General features: G+C 31.9%; 3 protein-coding genes across 3 annotated transcripts in view; all 3 read right to left on the reverse strand.

Moving 5' to 3' along the window:
- Positions 1-702: 702 nt before the first annotated feature.
- LOC143915594 (uncharacterized) lies at positions 703-1724 on the reverse strand. The gene is made up of 2 exons (XM_077436302.1): positions 1311-1724; positions 703-1180 (listed from the first exon to the last, which is right to left on the reverse strand). Exons 1-2 carry the CDS (start codon positions 1474-1476, stop codon positions 825-827), a joined length of 522 nt encoding a protein of 173 aa, XP_077292428.1. The 5' UTR covers positions 1477-1724; the 3' UTR covers positions 703-824.
- Positions 1725-2898: 1174 nt separating this feature from the next.
- On the reverse strand, positions 2899-12235 carry LOC143915797 (uncharacterized). The gene is made up of 6 exons (XM_077436613.1): positions 12020-12235; positions 10741-11953; positions 7673-7830; positions 5073-5202; positions 3219-3634; positions 2899-3136 (listed from the first exon to the last, which is right to left on the reverse strand). The coding sequence occupies exons 1-6, from the start codon at positions 12164-12166 to the stop codon at positions 2912-2914; spliced, it is 2289 nt and encodes a 762-aa protein (XP_077292739.1). The 5' UTR covers positions 12167-12235; the 3' UTR covers positions 2899-2911.
- Positions 12236-14641: 2406 nt separating this feature from the next.
- The window catches only part of LOC143915593 (uncharacterized), a 39336-nt gene continuing 33815 nt past the window's right edge, over positions 14642-20162 (reverse strand). Inside the window, exons 6-10 of the mRNA XM_077436301.1 lie at positions 18160-18327; positions 17952-18084; positions 17695-17880; positions 15135-15273; positions 14642-15059 (exon numbers count right to left, since the gene is read on the reverse strand). Of these exons, the coding sequence (XP_077292427.1) occupies positions 14929-15059; positions 15135-15273; positions 17695-17880; positions 17952-18084; positions 18160-18327 (757 nt within the window). The 3' untranslated portion in view covers positions 14642-14928. The remainder of the gene's footprint in view (positions 15060-15134; positions 15274-17694; positions 17881-17951; positions 18085-18159; positions 18328-20162) is intronic.

Here is a 20162-nt window from a genome sequence, read left to right on the forward strand (position 1 = left end):
GATTTACTCAATTGCTTTAGTCAACAATATGGCTCGGTATTTGCGTTTATAAATACCACCGAGAGGTTACCGGGTTCGATCCCCTGCTAATCTTTAATACTGTTGATCAGACTTGGATATTTGTGACTCCAAGTCGATCGCTTCTTATTAGAGTTTGTCAATTTATCTGATTTCATTGTTGAAACGGTTCCTCTATCAAATTGGCAAAAATCATCTTACCCGCTATGTCACAAATATCTGATTTTGATTTATGTACAATATGTAAACATTTATGTAGAAGTCTGAATCCAAGATGTCTCTTTGGATTAATTAATTACTTATTTCGTTTTCTTCAGCCTCTCGAAATACAACGATTTATGTTATAAAAATGCTGCAATGTTTGTAAGGTTCGGTGATTACTAGTCAAATGTGAACCTGTCACAGGACAACTGGTAGCTCTAGATCGGTCACTCGTGATCATCCGTCACGCTTAAACTGGTCACGAGAAAACTGGTCACACGCTAAAACTGGTCATGAGAAAATTGGTCACACGCTAAAACTAGTAATTAACTGTCAAGAAAGATGCATTGGGGTCTACCTGTTAGGCCTTTCTGTTATATCTATGTAAAAATAAAAATAAAATAAATACTAGAATGTGTATGTGTAATACAAATACAAAAAAAATCAGATGATCAAATTGATATTAAAAATCACATAATAGTATAAGTCAGTTTATTAGTTAGTCACAATATATAATGTAGTATTTACTTCTGAAATAAATAAATTCTTAAATAAAAGTTATATTAATTTGTACTGTATACATTTTGTAACAAAAATTAGTCAGTTTAAAATGTGTATACGGGATCCGTTATCAATTCAAAATGTTTTCTGGCCCATTTGTCTTGCATTTTTGATATTTTTGACTTCAACATATCTTTTCTCTTGGTTGCATCATATTCTCTAAATCTCCTTATCTCATCTTTTTTCTGTGGTGATAAATGACTACTATACAGAGCTATATTACGATTTTTCTTTCTCGTGACATCAGATTCAATTTGCGTCGGTATTTTCGACACATTTTTCACATTCCAAGACTGATATCGTTTGGATGACGGAGTCCATTTATGTCTAGATACTTGTTTTTCCACATCGACTGTTTTTTGCAGCGGTTTGACGGAAGAAGAAGTCAACTGAGACACGTCTAAAAAGTATATATTATAACATATGTACTGTAGAAAGTTGAAAACCTCATATAAAACATGGCGATATCAATACTATTTACAAATGATCATTTATTGTTACATCAATATATAGTTTTAAATTGCACTCACCTGAAAATCTCTTCGGAAGTGTAAATATTTCTAATGCTTGACGTAGTTCTAAATTCAACAGGTATCTTTTATGTCGTTCGGATTTGTTTGCAGCCATAATAAACATAATTACTACCACCAATGCAATTATGAATACTCTTTTGTATATATATATTGATAGATTCATTGTTTTGAAGTGTTTTATAAACTATTTTACTGAAAATTATTCAATTTCCTATTACACTATTTAATATGGTTATTGTCAACATTTAGATTTGCACAAATTTACTTTTATATTTAGCACTAGCACCATTTTAAAATTAATTTTATACTGTTTTACGAGTAGAACTTTTGAACATCGGGCGATTTTTTGCAAAAGGATCTGCCAGTTATAACGTTTTGACAACAAATGATTGACGCGTCCAGTAAACTTTCTCAGCAAATGCATTAATTCTATTTATACAAGTAATTTGTGCGAACATGTGGGTTGCGCTAAAAGTTATCTCATACGTAATCGAATTGGCGTAAGAAAATAAATTAGCAAAGACGCGCGAATCCTATTTAGAAATCTCACACATGCTATTTAAAAAAAACACATACGTATTATGTGATGATTACATATACGTGTCGTAATAAAAATATAAGCAAAAATATCATACAAAACATTTTATTCAATATTATAAATTAAATTTGTACACTTTCTATAAATACAGCAATATTTAAGATAATTCAAATATTATATTTTCAGTCATGAATGAAATTTATAAGACATTCGCAAATAAAAATTACATTCCCTTATAAAAAAATGGTTGTGGCTATTTGCAGGTACTAAATCTGCAAATTATTGGCTATCTGCAGGTACTATATCTGTGAATTATTGGCTATTTGCAGGTACTATATCTGCGACAGGCGCAAAGCCTTCTGCGCATGCACGTGAACTGTCACTGTCAGCGTGTTTACTGTTAAAATTTTGTTTTAAACCTCTTAAAATTTAGTTCGAACTCGTAAAGTGACGTAGAGTAAAAAATATAATCCAAATTAGTTAATATTATTAATTGTTAGAAAATTATGATCATATACAACGTATAATACCTACATACAAGTACAAGCCGCGAACTAGCTAAATTATATAAATCTATTATAATAACGTGCGAAATTTATTTGCCTCATGTATAATGAACGATTGATTAAACAAGTCTAGCATACATTAAATGTAAGAAATTATAGTCGGATTATTAGTTCACGCGCATGCGCAGAAAGCTTTGCGCCTGTCGCAGATATAGTACCTGCAAATAGCCAATAATTCTCAGATATAGTACCTGCAAATAGCCACAACCTAAAAAAATACATCAAAACATTGATCCAGTGCAAATGCCACTTAACTTGAAATAATTTTTGAGATCAAATGTACATATACAAGAAATTAAATTGACAAAAATAATGCAAACATCATACATATAATATCACTATTCTGTGTGTCTGTGTAAGATAACGCTCGCCGTACTATAATAGTCGTTTCATGATATTTCATGTAGTATATAAATGTAAAAAAAAGTAGAATTGGATCTGGATTAATGCCATATATTTACAGAAGCAGTCAAAACCCAAAATATCAATTAAATCTATGGATGTAAACGCTTCAAAACTGTACTACCAACTTTCTTTCCATCGACCAAAAGTATTAATTTTTCAGAATAGTAATATTCAATCAGCTCATGAATGGTCAAAAAGTTTGGTTCTGCAGTTTTGGTGAAGCCAAGAGCGAGTCGTCCATCTTGTCTCTTTCTACACCCAATATTGTAGATTCTTCCTTGGTACATTAACGTTACTGTATAAGCATGAGAACTCTAAAAATAAAGAAAAAATCTTATTTAATCAACACAATCCTACAAATTTATATGTATAAGTTTTAATAGTAAGTCGCATTACTTGACTGGAAGGTCTCAATATGAAAGTACCATCTGGCTGCCCTTCCAAAAGACTCTCAGCTTCTGTCCTTCCGACTTCCATGTAGTAAAATTCATTTTCAACTGGTACAGGCAGCGGCCTCTCTGCCATGTTCATCTTGACCGGTTCCTTTTTATTTCGTCTCACGCTGTTTCTCAAGGATTCGTTCCATTTTTGGAGTGTGTCGAAGGGTCTGTGGTTGTCCATCGGTGGAATTTTCACATGTGCTTTGTCCCTGGATCTCGGTTGTGGTTGGGTGCAAAGTGGCATGCTTGGCTTCGTTGGCGTTGGAGGTTTATCTTTGAAGATAGACGTCGTCACATCAGTTTGATCATCGTTTGAGGAGTTGCCTTCTAAAGATTGCTTACGTTCTATTTCGGATTTGTTTGCCGGTACATCTGTAAAATAAAACAAATCAAATGAAAAACTATTAGACGGTTCCTCAAAGCAACAAATTTCAAAATGTACGATTCAGTATTGAACAACTCATTCTATTCTGAAAATTGATTTTAGATGCATGTTTTTTACATTTATTTATTTGATTTCATATAAATAATATGTATATTATTAAAACAAATGCTCAATTGATTGAAAATAAATTACATAATATTTGCATTCAAATCAAAAACTAAGAAAGTCAGTAAACAATGCAAAAACAACTATTTTTTAATTAATATTATGATTAATAATGACTGTCAAAGACTGACTGGGCCATCAGGAAGCCAGGAATTTTCAGCTGGCTAGTAGTATTGATATTTACTACTATATAAGTGTAGGAAGTAGTATTATGTCACAAAATTTCAGTCAATTTCTATGTTCATTCAATTTTAACAGTCCATTCTTCGTCTAACGATTAAATTATAGATAAATACTAATAAAATATACAATAAATAATAAAAAAAGATAGTTGGGGATTTAGAAAAAGTCATATATACAAAATACATACACATTTTGACAAACTAACCAGTAGATTCTATGACAGAATCACTAATAACCATACAAACACACTTGTGAAGAGTCTCGGTGATTACAACACAATGTCTATACCCTTCAGGTATAAACACACAGATTACCTAAACACAATCTGCTTTAGGTCATCGACTTTAGAGAGTCTTTAATTAATATTATGTATTAGATGTATTATGAGCATTTATAAGGATTGTAAATAGGTTTTTGAGCTATTTTTCCTATTATGCTGTACTGTATTAACATTAGAATAATATAATACTATGATTACTAACCAAATTAAATTAAATTGTAAAATAGAAAATGATCAGTAGATCAGTAGCTATTAAAATAAATATAAGATGTATTGTGAACGTAATTTCGTAATAATAAAAAGCATTTAAAAATCAAAATACACATTTTGAGTAATTTTGGAAGTACTTTATACATTAGTTTTTAATTTGTTTTAGTAGCTCTTTATTCAGGTTATTCATTCCAAATTGACCCATTTTCATTTTAAATTGACTCTTTTTTTTCATATCAAATTTACCCCTTTTAAATGCCAATTTGTAACGAAAAAGGGTCAATTTAAAAAAATTAAAAAGCTTTAATTTGAAATGAAAAAGTGTAAATTTGAAATGAAAAATCTATATAAGAACATTATAAATAAGCGCTCTGATGTGATTTAGAAAATACTAGATGCATAAAGTCAGTTTTTGTATCAAAATTTACAAATTGATTGTAACACATTCTCATTACAACATATAATAGGTTAGGTTTATTATAAAAAAGCAAGTGTTTTGCATTGTTTATATAAGATCATGAGTTGAGAAAACATATGTGGATTTCTATTTAATATTTTGTATCGAAATAAATTAAACACTAGAAAACCTTTTTCAATTTTGTTCAACTGCTCTTGACTCCTAGTACTAACTCTATGACCCACCATAGCTCTGTAAAATAGATCTGCAACTTCCGAGTAAACTCTGGCACCGAGGTTCAAAAGAATAGGACAAGTCAACTTCACACACCAGCACATATTTCCAGAATAATTACAAAGCCAAATACCAAACTATTTAAGCATCGCAAGCCCAACGAGGAAACAAACCGGCTTAATGCGCGCCCGTCTACCAACTAATGAAAAACGTTTTGGCAAAGTAAACAAAACTTTTGGCAATGGACAAAAATATTTCCAAGAAACGCGAAATAATACCATTAAATCGAACAAATACCCAGGAATCAACCGACATGCCAATAATTATGTGCAGTATATATACTTGCACCGTTTGATGTGATTTTTATTTGGCATTCCAATATACCTAAATTTATAGCAAAGCGCTTTTGTTACTTTTTATTATTATCGTAAGTATTTGTTTGTCGTTTCCGTTTTGAAACTTTAATGGTATTCGGTCGGGTTTGATTAGGGCTAGTTCACTGTTTTTTTTTTAATTTTTTTTATTGTAATAGTACAATAGATGTGTTTACGTTCTGTCGAGTATCCGAAGTGACTGTGATAGACGTAATAAACGAAACCACATTTAAGGAAGAGGCTGAATGTTCTGAGAAAAAGCTCACGACAGGACTGTTCAATCTTAATTCTAATTGACGTTTATTATTTTTCTAATAAACAGAAGCCAATGTGTTTATTCAACCTAAATTACAAGTCAAACAATTTATTTCTTTCTAAAAGTAACTGCATAAATATATATATATATATATATATATATATATATATATATATATATATATATATATATATATATATATATATATATATATATATATATATATATATATATATATATATATATATATATATATATATATATATATATATATATATATATATATATATATATATGTACTAGTGTTGTGCCCGTTGAAATATCATCGTATGGGCTATGGCATATTAAGTTATTAAATAAAATTAAATTAAAAGCAATGTGTCGGACCTGTGTTCGATCCGCACGCAGTCAAATTTTTTTCAAATATCTTTTAAATATATTTAATTTAATATTTATATTTAATTATTAAATATGAAAAAAATGGTAAAAACTACCTATATACCTACATGTAAACAATATAAAAACACCAATAGAAAAATTAATTAAATAAATATTCAATATATAGCGCTAAATACTCAGAGACTTAGCGCCGTCCATTTGCCTAGAGGAAATATATGTATATATATACATATGTATACATAGATTTTTTTTTTGTTATTATATTCGTACGTTTTGTTGGCAATGTATTAGCTGTAATGTGTTTCGATTCGACATATACATATATGTATGTCGAATCGAAACGACTATTATAGTATGGCGAGCGTTATCTTACACAGACACACAGACACAGAATAGCGATATTATATATATGATGTTTGCATTATTTTTGTCAATTTAATTTCTTGTGTGAATGATTTCAAGTCATATGTACATTTGACCTCAAAAATGATTTAAAATAAAGTGGCATTTGCACTGGAACAACGTTTTGATGTATTTTTTTATAAGATAATGTAATTTTTATTTGTGAATATCCTATAAAATTAATTCATGACTGAACATTATGCTGTACATTAACATTAGAATAATATAATACTATGATTACTAACAAAATTAAATTAAAATTGTAAAATAGAAAATTATCAGTAGATCTATTGCTATTAAAATAGATATAAGATGTATTGTGAACAGAATTTCGTAATAATAAAAAGCATTTAAAAATCAAAATTCATGACTGAAAATATAATATTTGAATAATCTTAAATATTGCTGTATTTATAGAAAGTGTACAAATTAATTTGTAATATTGAATAAAATGTTTTGTATGATATTATTGCTTATATTTTTAATACGACACACGTATGTATGTAATCACTATTATAAGACGGCAAGCGTTATCTCAGATACACAGACAGACAGACACACATAATATCGACATTATATATGTATATGATTATTTTATATCGGATTAACCCAAGATTTTAGTAGCTTCAAGGTCATTCTTGAGATGAAATTACTTTCCTATTGATTACGTAGATATGTGGATAGTAATAAAATAATGAGCAGTTTAATGTGATACATTAGACTGCTCATTATTTTTGTTTATTATAATTTAATGGAATCGTAAAAGTGTTGATCTTCAACTGAAAAGCTGGAATGTATCAACGTTTTACAAAATAAAATAAAAATACAAACACCTAGAAAAGAGTATAGAAAAGAGGATTAAATTAATTTACTAAATAAATATTGAGTTCGCAGTATCGAGTTTGTAACCTCAGTGGGAAAAAAAACACTAATAAAACAAATGTATACGAAAGGAAACAAAATAGAAAACTTCCCTTCTGTGTACTTCTACCATGTGTGTGAAAAGCGAATAAAATGTTCCCGAGTGCCAACACATGGTTAAATATTTGTTTTGTCTTTTAACACCAAGTCTAAGAACAGGCAAATTTCACAATGCAATCAATCAGCGAACAAGTTTCTATGTACTAGTCTATTGAAATTACTTTGTCTAGCCATCATATTTCTATCGAACAATCTCATCATCTCCTCGGCCAAGGAGTCCATGGCCGCTTCTCCGGAATCGTGAAAGCATTCTCTCGGCTCTAAATAATCTTCTACGATTATGCCCGTTGCTGAAAGGTTATCTGAAACAGAGAGTAGCGCTAATTAATTGCCAATAATTGCCACGATGAAAGGTTTCAGCAATAACAATAAAGATTTATGGGTGGAGAGTGCCGTATTGTGTATTCATGCCAAACATCTGCACGGTGAGTGTACATATTAGTATTTTTGACGACTCAATTTCCATGGAAAAGATATTGGCGAACAACACTAGACTTTCTCCATGATATTTTGTAAATTACTAGATTATTTATTAGATTACTTTGCTAAATTCATCTCCATTTAATATAACCGACAGGTAATTTGCCAGTTTCATGCAAAAAGCAACAGCCTTGTAATGTATTTTTTGCTGATTTCACATAATAAGCAATTTCACGAATCTAGTGTAATATAAACGTTACTTCAAATATATATATATTTATATATATTTATATATATATATATATATATATATATATATATATATATATATATATATATATATATATATATATATATATATATATATATATACATATACTAGCTGAACCCGGCATGCGTTGCAATGCCACAATAACGCATGCAATTCCCGTTCCCGTTCCTGTTCCCGTTATCGTTCCCGTTCCCATTCCCATTTGTCGGAAAAACGCAGACACATTTGAAATTATTCAATTATTTGTTTATTTTACCCTAACAACGCATGTCGCGACGCGAAAAGATTTGAAATTATTGCGTTGCAATGCCACTCATTCCTGTTTTTCCCGTTTCCGTTTCAGTTTTTGGCCGATTTTTTTCCACAGTAAGCTTCCCGGACATGCATATAATAAATCCAGAAAGTTCCATCGTTCCATCGTACAATAACGCTTGCACTTTCCGTTCCCGTTCCCGTTTCTCGATGCGTTTCGATAACCGAATTTTTCAGTTTCAAATTAATACTTAATAATCAAATCAAATTATTTATTTATTTATTTATTTAATAGTTTTGGACCATTGTGGCATTACAGGAAGAACCTAATGCGCCACAATGGCCTACATTTGAAAAATATATAAAAACAAGTAAACTGTAAATAAAGGAAAAAAGCAAAAGCAGAAAACATGGTAAAATAATAAAAAAAAAGTAACAAAAGGAAAATAATACATCATTCAGAGAGAAAAAAAATAACAAAAGTGTAAAAATTAAAAATAAAATCCATAAATCCCATTCTTTGTTTACACTGAACAAAATTAAAATAGTATATAAAAATGTACAAAGGAGAAAGAAAAAGTAAAATAAAATAAAACAAAATATGAATAAAAAATAAAATCACAGCGAGGCCCAAATGGAAGAGAGTAGATTAAGATTCCACTCATTCATCACATTCAAATTATAGTAAAGTATAAGAACGCATACGTGACAGACAGACAAACATTGATTTATATACATATGTAGGATTGTTATGAGTGGTAAGTAGTGTCAGGTTGGTATGAGTGGTACGTAATGTATTTGTACGTTGGCATGCGTGCGCGCAAGTTGGTTACCGACGTACACATTTCCTTAACTACGCACTGGCGCTTCATACTTTCGCGTCGATAAAATCGTAATTACGAATATTATTATGAAGAGGTCTTATCCCGTTTTTTTTTCATAGTTATCTTCCCGGACATGCATACAACAAATCCTGAAAGTTCCATCGTAATCGGTTCAGTGGTAAATAGTAATAAAATTTAACTGTAATAAAATGAAAAATGGAAATCATATTCAAATAGTGGTGACAAATAGTAGGTAGGTTGGTTGTCAATTTGGTGAGGAGCCGTTTCAACAATGAAATCAGATAAATTGACAAACACTGATAGAAAACGATTGACTTGGAGTCCCAAATATTCAAAAATACTTCGAATCATACAGCGTATAATGTTTTTAAATCGAGGTCAAACCAGGGCTCGAACTCAGGACCTCTAAATCGCTAGCATTATACGCTAACTATTGAGCTATGCTGCTGGCAAATGATTCTCATTGCCTTTTATAATGATAAATAGTAAAATTAGAAGACAAGGTGATGATGGATTGGAGACATTTAAAGTATAACGTATTTGCATTCATAGTCGTATATGGTGAAGAACTATGAATACTTTTTAGAAAAGAATCATTTGTAATAAACCAAGTTTCAAAGTTTCTTGATAAAAACAAAACATAGACATATCAATGAATCAACGAATTGAAAGAACTATACAAACTAACTACATATGTAGATATACATAATAGAAAAAATCATATATTTATACATATGTAAGATTTGTAAACTTAAGAGGGCTGGATACCCGAAACTTTAATTTTGTTGCCGTTCCTTTCTTCGATATATATATATTGAGTGAATGCGACAGTTGCGCCTCGACCAGATAATATCTATTTAAAATCGACAAAATTGAGGTTTCGTATTCTCCAGCTTTCTCCTCAGAAACTGGACCAATTTTAAAAAAAATTTCATAATCGGTATGAGAAAGATATTTTCTATGTTTGTGTCGTCGTATTTTTTTAAAAATCATCCGTCAAATAAACACGCTGGACTCTTTTCGTGGGTGTAAAAAAGAGGCGATTTTATAGATGTTTGGCGGCTTCTAACTCCTATAAAAAATAACTAATCAATAAAATAAAACCATAGAAACATGTCAATAGTAGATATCCATAGCTTATTAAAAAATAATTTCTCTAGTGCCATTATTGAGGAAGAGAGAAGTGTAATACGTTTGTATGAACAAGGCGCTGGTGTACAGCCCTCTTAATGCCGATTTCACCAATAGATTTAGCCATCGTTCGATACAATAAAAATAATAATAAACTTTGGGACCACACCAGGAATCGAACCACAAACTTCCCGTCCCGAATCTAATGCTCCATTAATATAGCCACTGCTATAAAAACATTACATATTACTGCGAAGTAAACAAACTATAGTTAGAAGTGTGTTAAAACTCACTTGCAAGATATCCGTCCGGCGAGTAGAAAAATTCCAACAAATCCTCTCTCATTTCAGGCGTTTCGTAGAAGTGCTCGTCTGAAAACATTCCGTACTTCTTAAAATCCACATCAATTACAGCTTCTTCTTCTTTAATCGCCTCGACAACCCCTGCTGGCGCCTCATTCGTCGCCTCGTCTTCTAATTGCATCAAATTAGATTGAACGGAATTGTCTGTGCAGTCATTCACGATAGATTCAGAAGCCATATCTGACAGATTACTTCCATTTTTGGAAGTTTCTTCATCTTCCAACACGTCCGTGTCTGCGTAATCGGACGTTTGTCTGGAGCGTTTCCCGTCATTTGCATCCGTTTTTTTCCTCATCACAATTTCGGCAACGTTCATTTCGGTATAGTTTAAACTTTCGACGACTTCTTCAAACGTATCAGTTTCGTTTATTTCTGAATATTCAGGATACGTGAAGATCCTATCGCTAGAAGAAGAAGGTTTTGAATGTGCCACGTCTTCGGAACAATCTGATATTTTTCTGTAACTCTTCAATTCCGAAGACGCCTTGCTGAAGTCGTCTTCTAAATCTATCCTGTTTATATTGTAATTGCTTATTGATGAACTTTGGACTTTCGCCAATTTAGATTTGCGTCCTTGCTTCACCTCTTCTGAACTTGGATTGCACTTTTTGACGGTAGGTTGTCTCAGAATACGCCTCAATATCCCTATCTTCTTTTTATCACATTCTATTTGAGAAAAGTTCAATTCTTCATAAGGGTTGTCTTCTGATTGTGATTTTTCAACTCGATTCGTCATTTCGTAATAGCCTCTGTCTTGAGATTTCTTTACATCCAAATTTGGTACTAGTGGAAGCTCTATATTTGCATTACCATTCATACGTACATAAGGACTGCATTGGATCAAGTTTAATTTGACTTTTCCACCATATAAAAAACTTTTAGGTGGGGCCATATTCTTCATAATTGATTTTAATTGGTTGCTAGAAATTTCTATTGACTTTTCCGGTGAAGATTTTGACTTATCTATCGACAAATTGGGACGCTCAGGTACAGTTGGTTTTGTATTTACGATTGAAGTGTCTTCATTGGATTGTTTGTTCTCTAAATACTTATGTGGATTTTTTATTAGATCTTCTATTGCATTCATGATCTTTTTATGATCAATTTTCGGCCTCCACATTGCTATAATTCCATCAGACAAAGACTGAAAACAACAAAACGATATAAAAACTATTAAAACACTCCTAGCTTGAAACGTTCAAATACTGACCAATAGTTTGGATCCATTTAAAGACTTTTCTCTAGCAAAGTACAAATATTCTTCTAAATTATTATTTTTCAAGTAATTAATAACATCATCTTCAGACCATCCTCGCACCACGTTCAAAAAAGACAATTGCTTCTTGTTTAAATTCATTTTTATACACTGCACACAAATATCACAAATCTCATCATTGTTTTTGATGTGAACGTAGTACTGTTAATGTTTTAATTAAGCAGTTTTTTTTTTAATTAATTATATTATTAAATCAAGAGGCACAATAAACTTTTTATGGAAATATGCGTATCAATGTTAAACTGTCCAGTTTTGAAGGTCTACTGAATTGATGCAATTATTTTGGCCTGCTCGTGAATGTGTAGTACTCGCTTGTTTACAGATGATGCTCTGTCTGACTAAAAAAAAGAATTAAGTCAATTTAAATTTAGTTTAGAGCCGTCACAGATGTCGTTTACTACGTTTTAAATTTATCCTTCGCAATTGTCATTGTTGTGAATGAGATTTTATTCCAACTGTGAAGATACCTACATAAGTACACTACATTAAACACTTCTACCAATAACTGGATAGTAAAATTCATTACTGGCTTATTATCAGGTAACCATTTTTAAAACTGCTTCAAAATATACTGTTCTTCAATATTTTTTAACTTTTTTTAAAGGGACTATACACAATGAATACTTTGCCTGTTATAAAGAGGTAAGCAAGTATTATAACGATACGCTCCATCAATTAAGGGGAGTGACGACATCAATATCATATGAACGTGAAGCTTATTAAATTTTTTCAAATTAAAACTGCAGTATATTACTTATAAAGTAGTATATTTTTAATTAAACTTTCACAAAAATATTATTATTTCTAATAGACATGTGATATTTTTACTATAAATTCTTCGTAGATTCAAATGTGTGACTCATTCATGGTAAAAAAATTGATTTAATATTTTCGATGCATTTTTTAATTATTTTAAACGAATATTTTAGTAGTGGCCCTGTACTTGAACCGTGCTAAGTTTGCAGTGAATTTATTAATTCACACGAAGTGTAGGAGTTCCATGAATTCGGTTAATTTACAGTGAATTAATTCAGATGCAATTGTATAATAAAGTTGATTTTTTTTATTGACTCATATTTTGTTATTATTAAAGCAGAGGTCAATATTGTCAAGTGTATTGATTAATTTTATCTGTAGTGTAAACGTGTTTATTTATAGTTTGACAAATGAAAAAACAGAAAATTTAATACAAATATTTTTATTTTCAAATGATAAAATGATACATATTAAAATAATAATATATACATAACATTCTCACAATTTATAATAATAATACGTAAAAAATAACAAACAAAATCAATAATGTCTATGTAATTACAAATGTATGAACATTTCACATGTACTTTGGAGAGGTCCCCATTTTGCCGAAATTTCATAATCTTATATTTTTCGTAAAGAAATGTAGAATGGATTTTTACAAGCTTTTATTAGTTTCATTGACTGTGTGAACCAGTTCCATTCTTCCCATCGGTTTCATATAATCCGCTTGAGGAGTTTAATCATTAAAGAAATCATCAAATTGACTGTCAGATCGACGCGTTGACAGCCGGCTATCAAAATCGCCTGCTCGCCGCCCCTACTTATGTAACTTCACAGGTTACATACATACATATATAGTTAAACAGTTATAACAGTTATATTTTTCACACTATTCCATATAAACATTACATATTATAACACGCTTTTACACTTTCTCATATACATTTTTAATTCACTTACAAATTATTATAAAAAATGTCTCAACCCTAAAAAGTGTTATATTTTTTACAAGCTTTTTATAATCTTCAACCGGCTAGTTCTATAAAATTCCAGCTTGTAAAATTTGTGATCTGATTTTGAACCATTTATACTCTTTAGATCGTTTTGATATTTAACCAACATACAGAGGCTAGCTATCATTGAAGTCAGTTAATATCTCTGACATGAAGCTAGAGGAGTTTTTTCATAAACGAACTCATTAAAAATTACATCAGAATCTTATGCCAGATCGCTGCAATGACAGCTAGCTATCTAAACATGGCTTTCTACCGTCACTTCGCAACCCGCATGTACAAATTTGAACATAAGTCACTCTCATTCTTTAGCGAAAATAAAGAATTGAGCCCATTTATTTGTAGTTGGAAAATATTTTTAAAATTATTATTTTTATTCTTTATATTACAAAAAGAAAAATATTAGACTGGAAATTTCACTAAATTTTGTACGTTTCACAAAACCAAATTTTATTTAACAAAATAGAAGACCACTCCAATGTACATTTGTGCTAGAAATAAATTATAAAATAAAAGTATCAATAATTATTGTTACTTTAAATTAGTTTTGAATAGATTGTTCAAGGTTAAATAATTATAATGCGATTTATTTATGCAAAAAAAAATTATAATATATTAAAACATATACAAAAACGTTCATTTTTGTATCAAAATGATACTTTTTCTCTATTTATTTTGTACTAAAAGCAATATAAAGCATTGGGATGTAATTTAATTAATATGTAAATACATATTTTGATTAATAGCTAGTGATAATTTGATATATTTTTAAAAATGCAAATTTGCGTATAAATAATTTATTTACATTAAAATAGATAAAAATTTGAAAGTCGAAAAATATACACACACACACAATTCAATTAAATTTTTACACACAATTAATTCAAATTAAATAAATAGATATATTAAATGATTTTAAAGCTTACATATTAAATACATTACATGGCATAATCATAATATTGCATCGAAAATGAGACACTTTTGTTTAATTTATTAATCCTCAAACAAGCTTATACTGCTAAGGGTATATATGTACATATAAAATATTCACACAGACATAATAATATGTCTTTATGTCATAACGACGGCCTTGAAAACGCAATTTTCTTCATCCATCAGCGCAGGCCAGACGAATGACTTGATAAGATCTGAACGCTGGTCTGACGAATGGAAACGGACGTGTTTATCCGCTCTCATCAGAACTGAAAATTTTGCCCAATTAAAAAAAAAAACATTTTTATGCCAATTGATATGCAAATGTAAAATTGAATACACACCTGGCGTAAAGTCCGTGTCGATGGTCAGAGGTGGTATTTGATTGCATAGAATCCAGGCCAATCTGCAACAGTCTGAAACGTACTGCAACAGTCCACCGCATCTTTCCAGGCAGGGGTATTCATGGAGAGTGGATAAAACCTGAAATTTTTATGAGGCATTAGTGATTGTGTATATGTTACAGTGAAACTGTTATTGTCTGTGAAATTTTGATTTCACTAGTGAGCTTATAATTTCACTGACTTCTCAGTGTCAGTGAATTTGTAATTCGAATTAAAACGTACTACCAACCAGTGCCGGTTTTAGGGGGAGGCTGGGTCGGGCGGTGCCCGAGGGCGCCAAATAAGTTAGGGCGTCACACGATGCGCCAAAGGCACTCCAAATTTTAAAATTAGAGCGCCAAAAGCCATACAAAATTTTGGATTAGAGTACTAAAGGCGAAATTTTTTTCTAAGGGTGTTAAGAAAAAATTGCCCGAGGGTGGACCCTAACAACCTTATCTAATATATAATTTCAAAAGAGACATTGCACATATATGTATGTAACCTTCATTCGTTGGTTCGTAGACGACACGTTCAATTTATTTTTTTTCGATTCATAGGCACGGATTCGATTTTTTTCGATTCAAAGGATTCGAAGTCCCCAGGGGCGAAGGTGCCGAGGGCGCAGGCGCCGGGGCCAATTTCCTAGAGAGCGAAGCCTCCGGGGGCGCAGGCGTCGGATTCTGGTGTAAATATTATTTCGAAAGAGACAGTATATATGTTTGACAGTCAATTTTATAATAAAAAAAACAAATGCGTATTCAAATAAATTAAAACTATTCAAAGAAATTCAATAAAATGTTTACTATTAGATTAGTCATGTTTAAGCGGTTTATATTACAAATACAGAGCGAAGCCGGGTAAAACCACCAGTCTTAAATAAATAATAATAATATAAATAAACCTAACCTAACCTTATTATTATTGTTAGGAAGGCCTAACAGGTAGCCCCAATGCGCCTTCCTGGCCAGAAACATTTTACATTTGATACATTGTAGATAATATTATTCAAAGTAAATTCACATCAATTAACATCCATACAGACATCTATGGTCAAATGTATAAATTTGCAGCATTTCCTACAATTCAGCGAAATCCGAGATTACTGAAAACTCGAGATTTGCGAAAAAATGGGTAAGGTTGCTAATTTGATGGAATAGTTTCAATGAAAATCAGATAAATTGGCAAACTCTGATACGAAACGTTCGACCTGGAGTCACAAATTCAAGGTCTGGCCAGAAAAAACCGTTGGGATTTCGTGACCAACCAATTGAATAAAACCAGCCCTAACTTAACCTAACCTAACCTAGCCTTAAATAAGTGTTGGCTGCTAGGATATTATCAGATAAATGTAATAATAATAGAAGAGCCCTTACGAATAAATAATTGTTGTCAATATTACGCGGTACGTCTCTATAAATACGCTACCATGCACGGAATACAATCGGATCAATTTACTTATAAAAATGTATCCCATGTTGTTTATTGTGTGTTTTTGAATGCATTGTGCAATTTTTACCGATGTTTGTCCTTCTTGTGAGTAATATAAACAAAGGGATAAGTTTTTATTGGACATTTGTACGTCGAGCACCAAGCATCAAATACGACTGATGCTAAAACTATTTAGGATTGTCTGTGGACACTCATCACTTGACAACAATATGACGCCTAAAGCCACTTCTATTAATATAACATTTCTCTGGATATAATGATGTGTTTGCTTCCACATCCAGTCCGACACATGCGGCAAAAAAAGCCAAATTGAAACAGACCGTGGACCATGAGGAGAGTGGAAATGTACAGGAGTGGGGTTGTGGGGAGGTGGGGTTCAGCATCGTTGTGGGAACGGAGAGGAGCAGAGTTGTGACATGGGGTGGCGCGATTCGTGTCGGTGACGCACTATCATCCAACTGTCAAAAATTATAATTTCACTAATTGGGGCCAGTCAAAATGTATGTGATTATGATTATTCACTGAACTATATATACCCAGTGTAATTAGTGACATATATACAAATCAAATGCTATAAGCACGATTTATTATGACCAAAGAAATAAGTACAAATCGGATATTAATATACACGTGTTGTAAAAACCAATGTCCATCATATACGTCTAAAACAAATTACCATAATATATACCTATACATACGTATACACAGCAAGGTCACGAAATGGCCACAAGTGGAGTGCAAGAATGCGCGCATATACCCATTAAGTGTACGCTGGGTACCTTTTGACCCCTGAAACGCCTGTTTTTTCGAATTTTTCACTCAAGTGTTACGCGCAATAACGACACTTAATGACGTCGAATTTAAAAGGTAGTAACGGTGTTCCGCCATTAGTTTTCAATAAAAACGTGACTAAATACCCAGAAGAACAGCATTTCTCCAAGACCAAAGCCAGCGCCGCCAAAACATCAGTGGGCTTTTGGCATAGGCAGTTCGAGAAACGAGCATAATGTACATTACAATTTCGTATCTGGATCATGCGAGACCAATGCCAATACGATTTATTACATACCTGATTAGCCACCTGTCTCTCTGCTTCGCCCAGTGGAAACGTTTCTACAGACTCTGATAGAGCACTTCTGACCGCTGCTTCAAGTTGGATCAGCGTTGGAGATTTGAAATTATCAGGCAGACCCAGATTCTTTCGAGTTTCCATTGTTTTCCGGTCCCTCAAATTCTGACAGGCTCTAAACGCCAGCTGAAATTAACAATGCATTTCTATCAACTGTAAAAATCCTTTTACTTATTAAGTAAGTAATTAAAACTTACAACTATAACGGAGAATAGTATTTTTCCTTTGAGATGGTGTGCGTGTTGAAGAGGCGGCAGAGCGTCTAAGGCGTCTAACGTATCCACTCTTGATTTGTTGAAGAGTTGTCCGTACCTCGTTACGAGCTCAGATCTTCAAAATCAGGAGTCATATTTATAATTGCCTACTTTTAATGATTTGGAATTTGTGTTTATTTGGGATTTTTACCTTGTGCTATCGTTTTCGTTGCCTGATGATGCGTCTGGATCTGAGTGGTATCCATCACTGCAGCAAGATAATGCTGGGGGAGAGGCTGGAGGAGCTGCTGTGGGTGGCAGTAGAGCTAAAACAGCTCCACATCCTCTTGAGAAACTCATCAACAGTCCAGCAGCAGCTCTAAACAAACATTAGAAGTCGTCAAATTATGCGAGATAGTGTGTGAAGATTTTGATCTTTTCCAGCAGTAGCAGTAGTATGTAGTATTTTTCTCATATATTTTCACTTTCGCACAAAAACAAAACAAAGGCAGCGTAAAATCTGATATAGATGTATTTTGTGTAAAGTGTATGTTCTTTTGTTCTACAAGCGTTCATATAAAAATATCAATTCGATGAAAAAAAAAATAGAAGTAGAAGTTCTGCGAACAATATAGGTGAGACGTTAATTGTTTCATAAGTGAAAATTCACATTTCAATTAATTACAACGCGAAAGTGTTGTAGCGTGCGATCTGCTACGCAGAAATTGCAATTTATTATGTATGTGTATCGAAAAAAGAAGGTTTTGAAGAAGAACAACAATAAAGAAGAATCTCAAGAAAGTGCGAGTTGAGAAGAAGATGCGCTCGCCGCATGAGAAATATTACTTCTTTTTTGATGAAGCGTTTCGAAAATAAAAAAAAGAAGCCTAGCGTGTTGAATATTGTGCTTGGAAAAATGTACGAGCAAAAAGTCAAAGTCAATGTGAAGTGTACTTTTGATGCAGCTGTTATGTCATTCAACTCTGGCGTGGAGAATGACTCGAACAAAATAAGCAATTGCTTTTGAAATGATTCCACATTTGGAAATGGAATAATTGAGTGCAAGCAAATGAGACGATCTAATGTTAAAATATATTTTTTTATATAATAATAATACAACGGAATTGCACAGTTCAAAAAACAACGGAATTGCACAGTTCATGAACTGAGCTCATTTTTTGACATTTCCAAAAAATGGGCAACTTCACGAATTGAATACATTAGACCAGGGTGAAAAGTGCAAACTTTGGATTTCCCACGATGCAGCCAGAAGGAGAAGCCAATGTTTACAAGAACCGTTTTCAATGAAAATCAGAAAAATTGGCAAACTCTGATAAGAAACAATCGACCTGATGGCACAAACCAAGATCTGGCCAGCAGCGGTACTCTAGTGGGATTTGAACCCGTGACCACTCCACTCCACTCCATGCCACTGGTTTTTTTTTGTATGGCGGAAGTGATCTTTTCAGAAAATTACATTTTTTCACGTTTCCCTCATTATTTTGAAAATAAAAATTGTTGAGATCTTTTTTGGGTATCTATCTTTATTTTAAACACAAAAATCCAAAAAAAAATTGAATTTTATGAAATAGATACTAGTTGTTTTACTCAGCTCCGCTCAGTATCTAATATATAATTTGGAAAGAGACTTTGTATATATGTATGTATGTAACCTTCGTTCGTTGGGTCGTAAATCCGTGACGTCATCGAATAAATAATTCGATTTTTTTCGATTCAAAGGATTTCAAGACCCCGGGGGTAAAGGCATCGAGAGCGAAGCCGCTTTCGCGCCGGGGGCTCCGCCCTAGGGCTCCGCCCTCTAGGGGCCGCAAGCGCCGGATTCTGGTATACATATAATTTCGTATACATATAATTTTTTATAAGAGACTTACTATATACATATGTACATATGTTTGTTTGTTAGTGACAGTCAATTTAATAAAAAAAACATATGAGTATTCAAATAAATTTATATAAAATAAAACTATTCAAATAAATTTAATAAAATATTTACTATTATATTAGTCATGTTTAAGCGGTTTTATTACCAATACCGAGCGAAGCCGGGTATTACAGCTAGTTAGTAATATAAACAGCGTAAACATGGGGAATCCAATAATACATATTCATTTGTTTTTTTTTATTAAATTTATTTGAATAAAAAAAAAAATATTCAACCAATCGAATCGTGGTTATAGAAACTTTGACTCGTTT

Source organism: Arctopsyche grandis, chromosome 8, assembly GCF_051622035.1.
Source record: "Arctopsyche grandis isolate Sample6627 chromosome 8, ASM5162203v2, whole genome shotgun sequence".
NCBI lineage: Eukaryota > Metazoa > Arthropoda > Insecta > Trichoptera > Hydropsychidae > Arctopsyche > Arctopsyche grandis.

Bases quoted from the DNA above. Each gene is read 5' to 3' on its own strand.
- LOC143915797 (XM_077436613.1), bottom strand. From the start codon at position 12,166: ATGAATTTAAACAAGAAGCAATTGTCTTTTTTGAACGTGGTGCGAGGA. The intron at 5,203-7,672 runs GTACATAGAAAC...TGGTGTGTGAAG, and splicing joins AAAGTAATTTCAATAGACTA to TTGACTTGTCCTATTCTTTT. The intron at 3,137-3,218 runs GTAATGCGACTT...CTTTATTTTTAG, and splicing joins TATTGAGACCTTCCAGTCAA to AGTTCTCATGCTTATACAGT.
- LOC143915594 (XM_077436302.1), bottom strand. From the start codon at position 1,476: ATGAATCTATCAATATATATATACAAAAGAGTATTCATAATTGCATTG. The intron at 1,181-1,310 runs GTGAGTGCAATT...TATACTTTTTAG, and splicing joins ACTTCCGAAGAGATTTTCAG to ACGTGTCTCAGTTGACTTCT.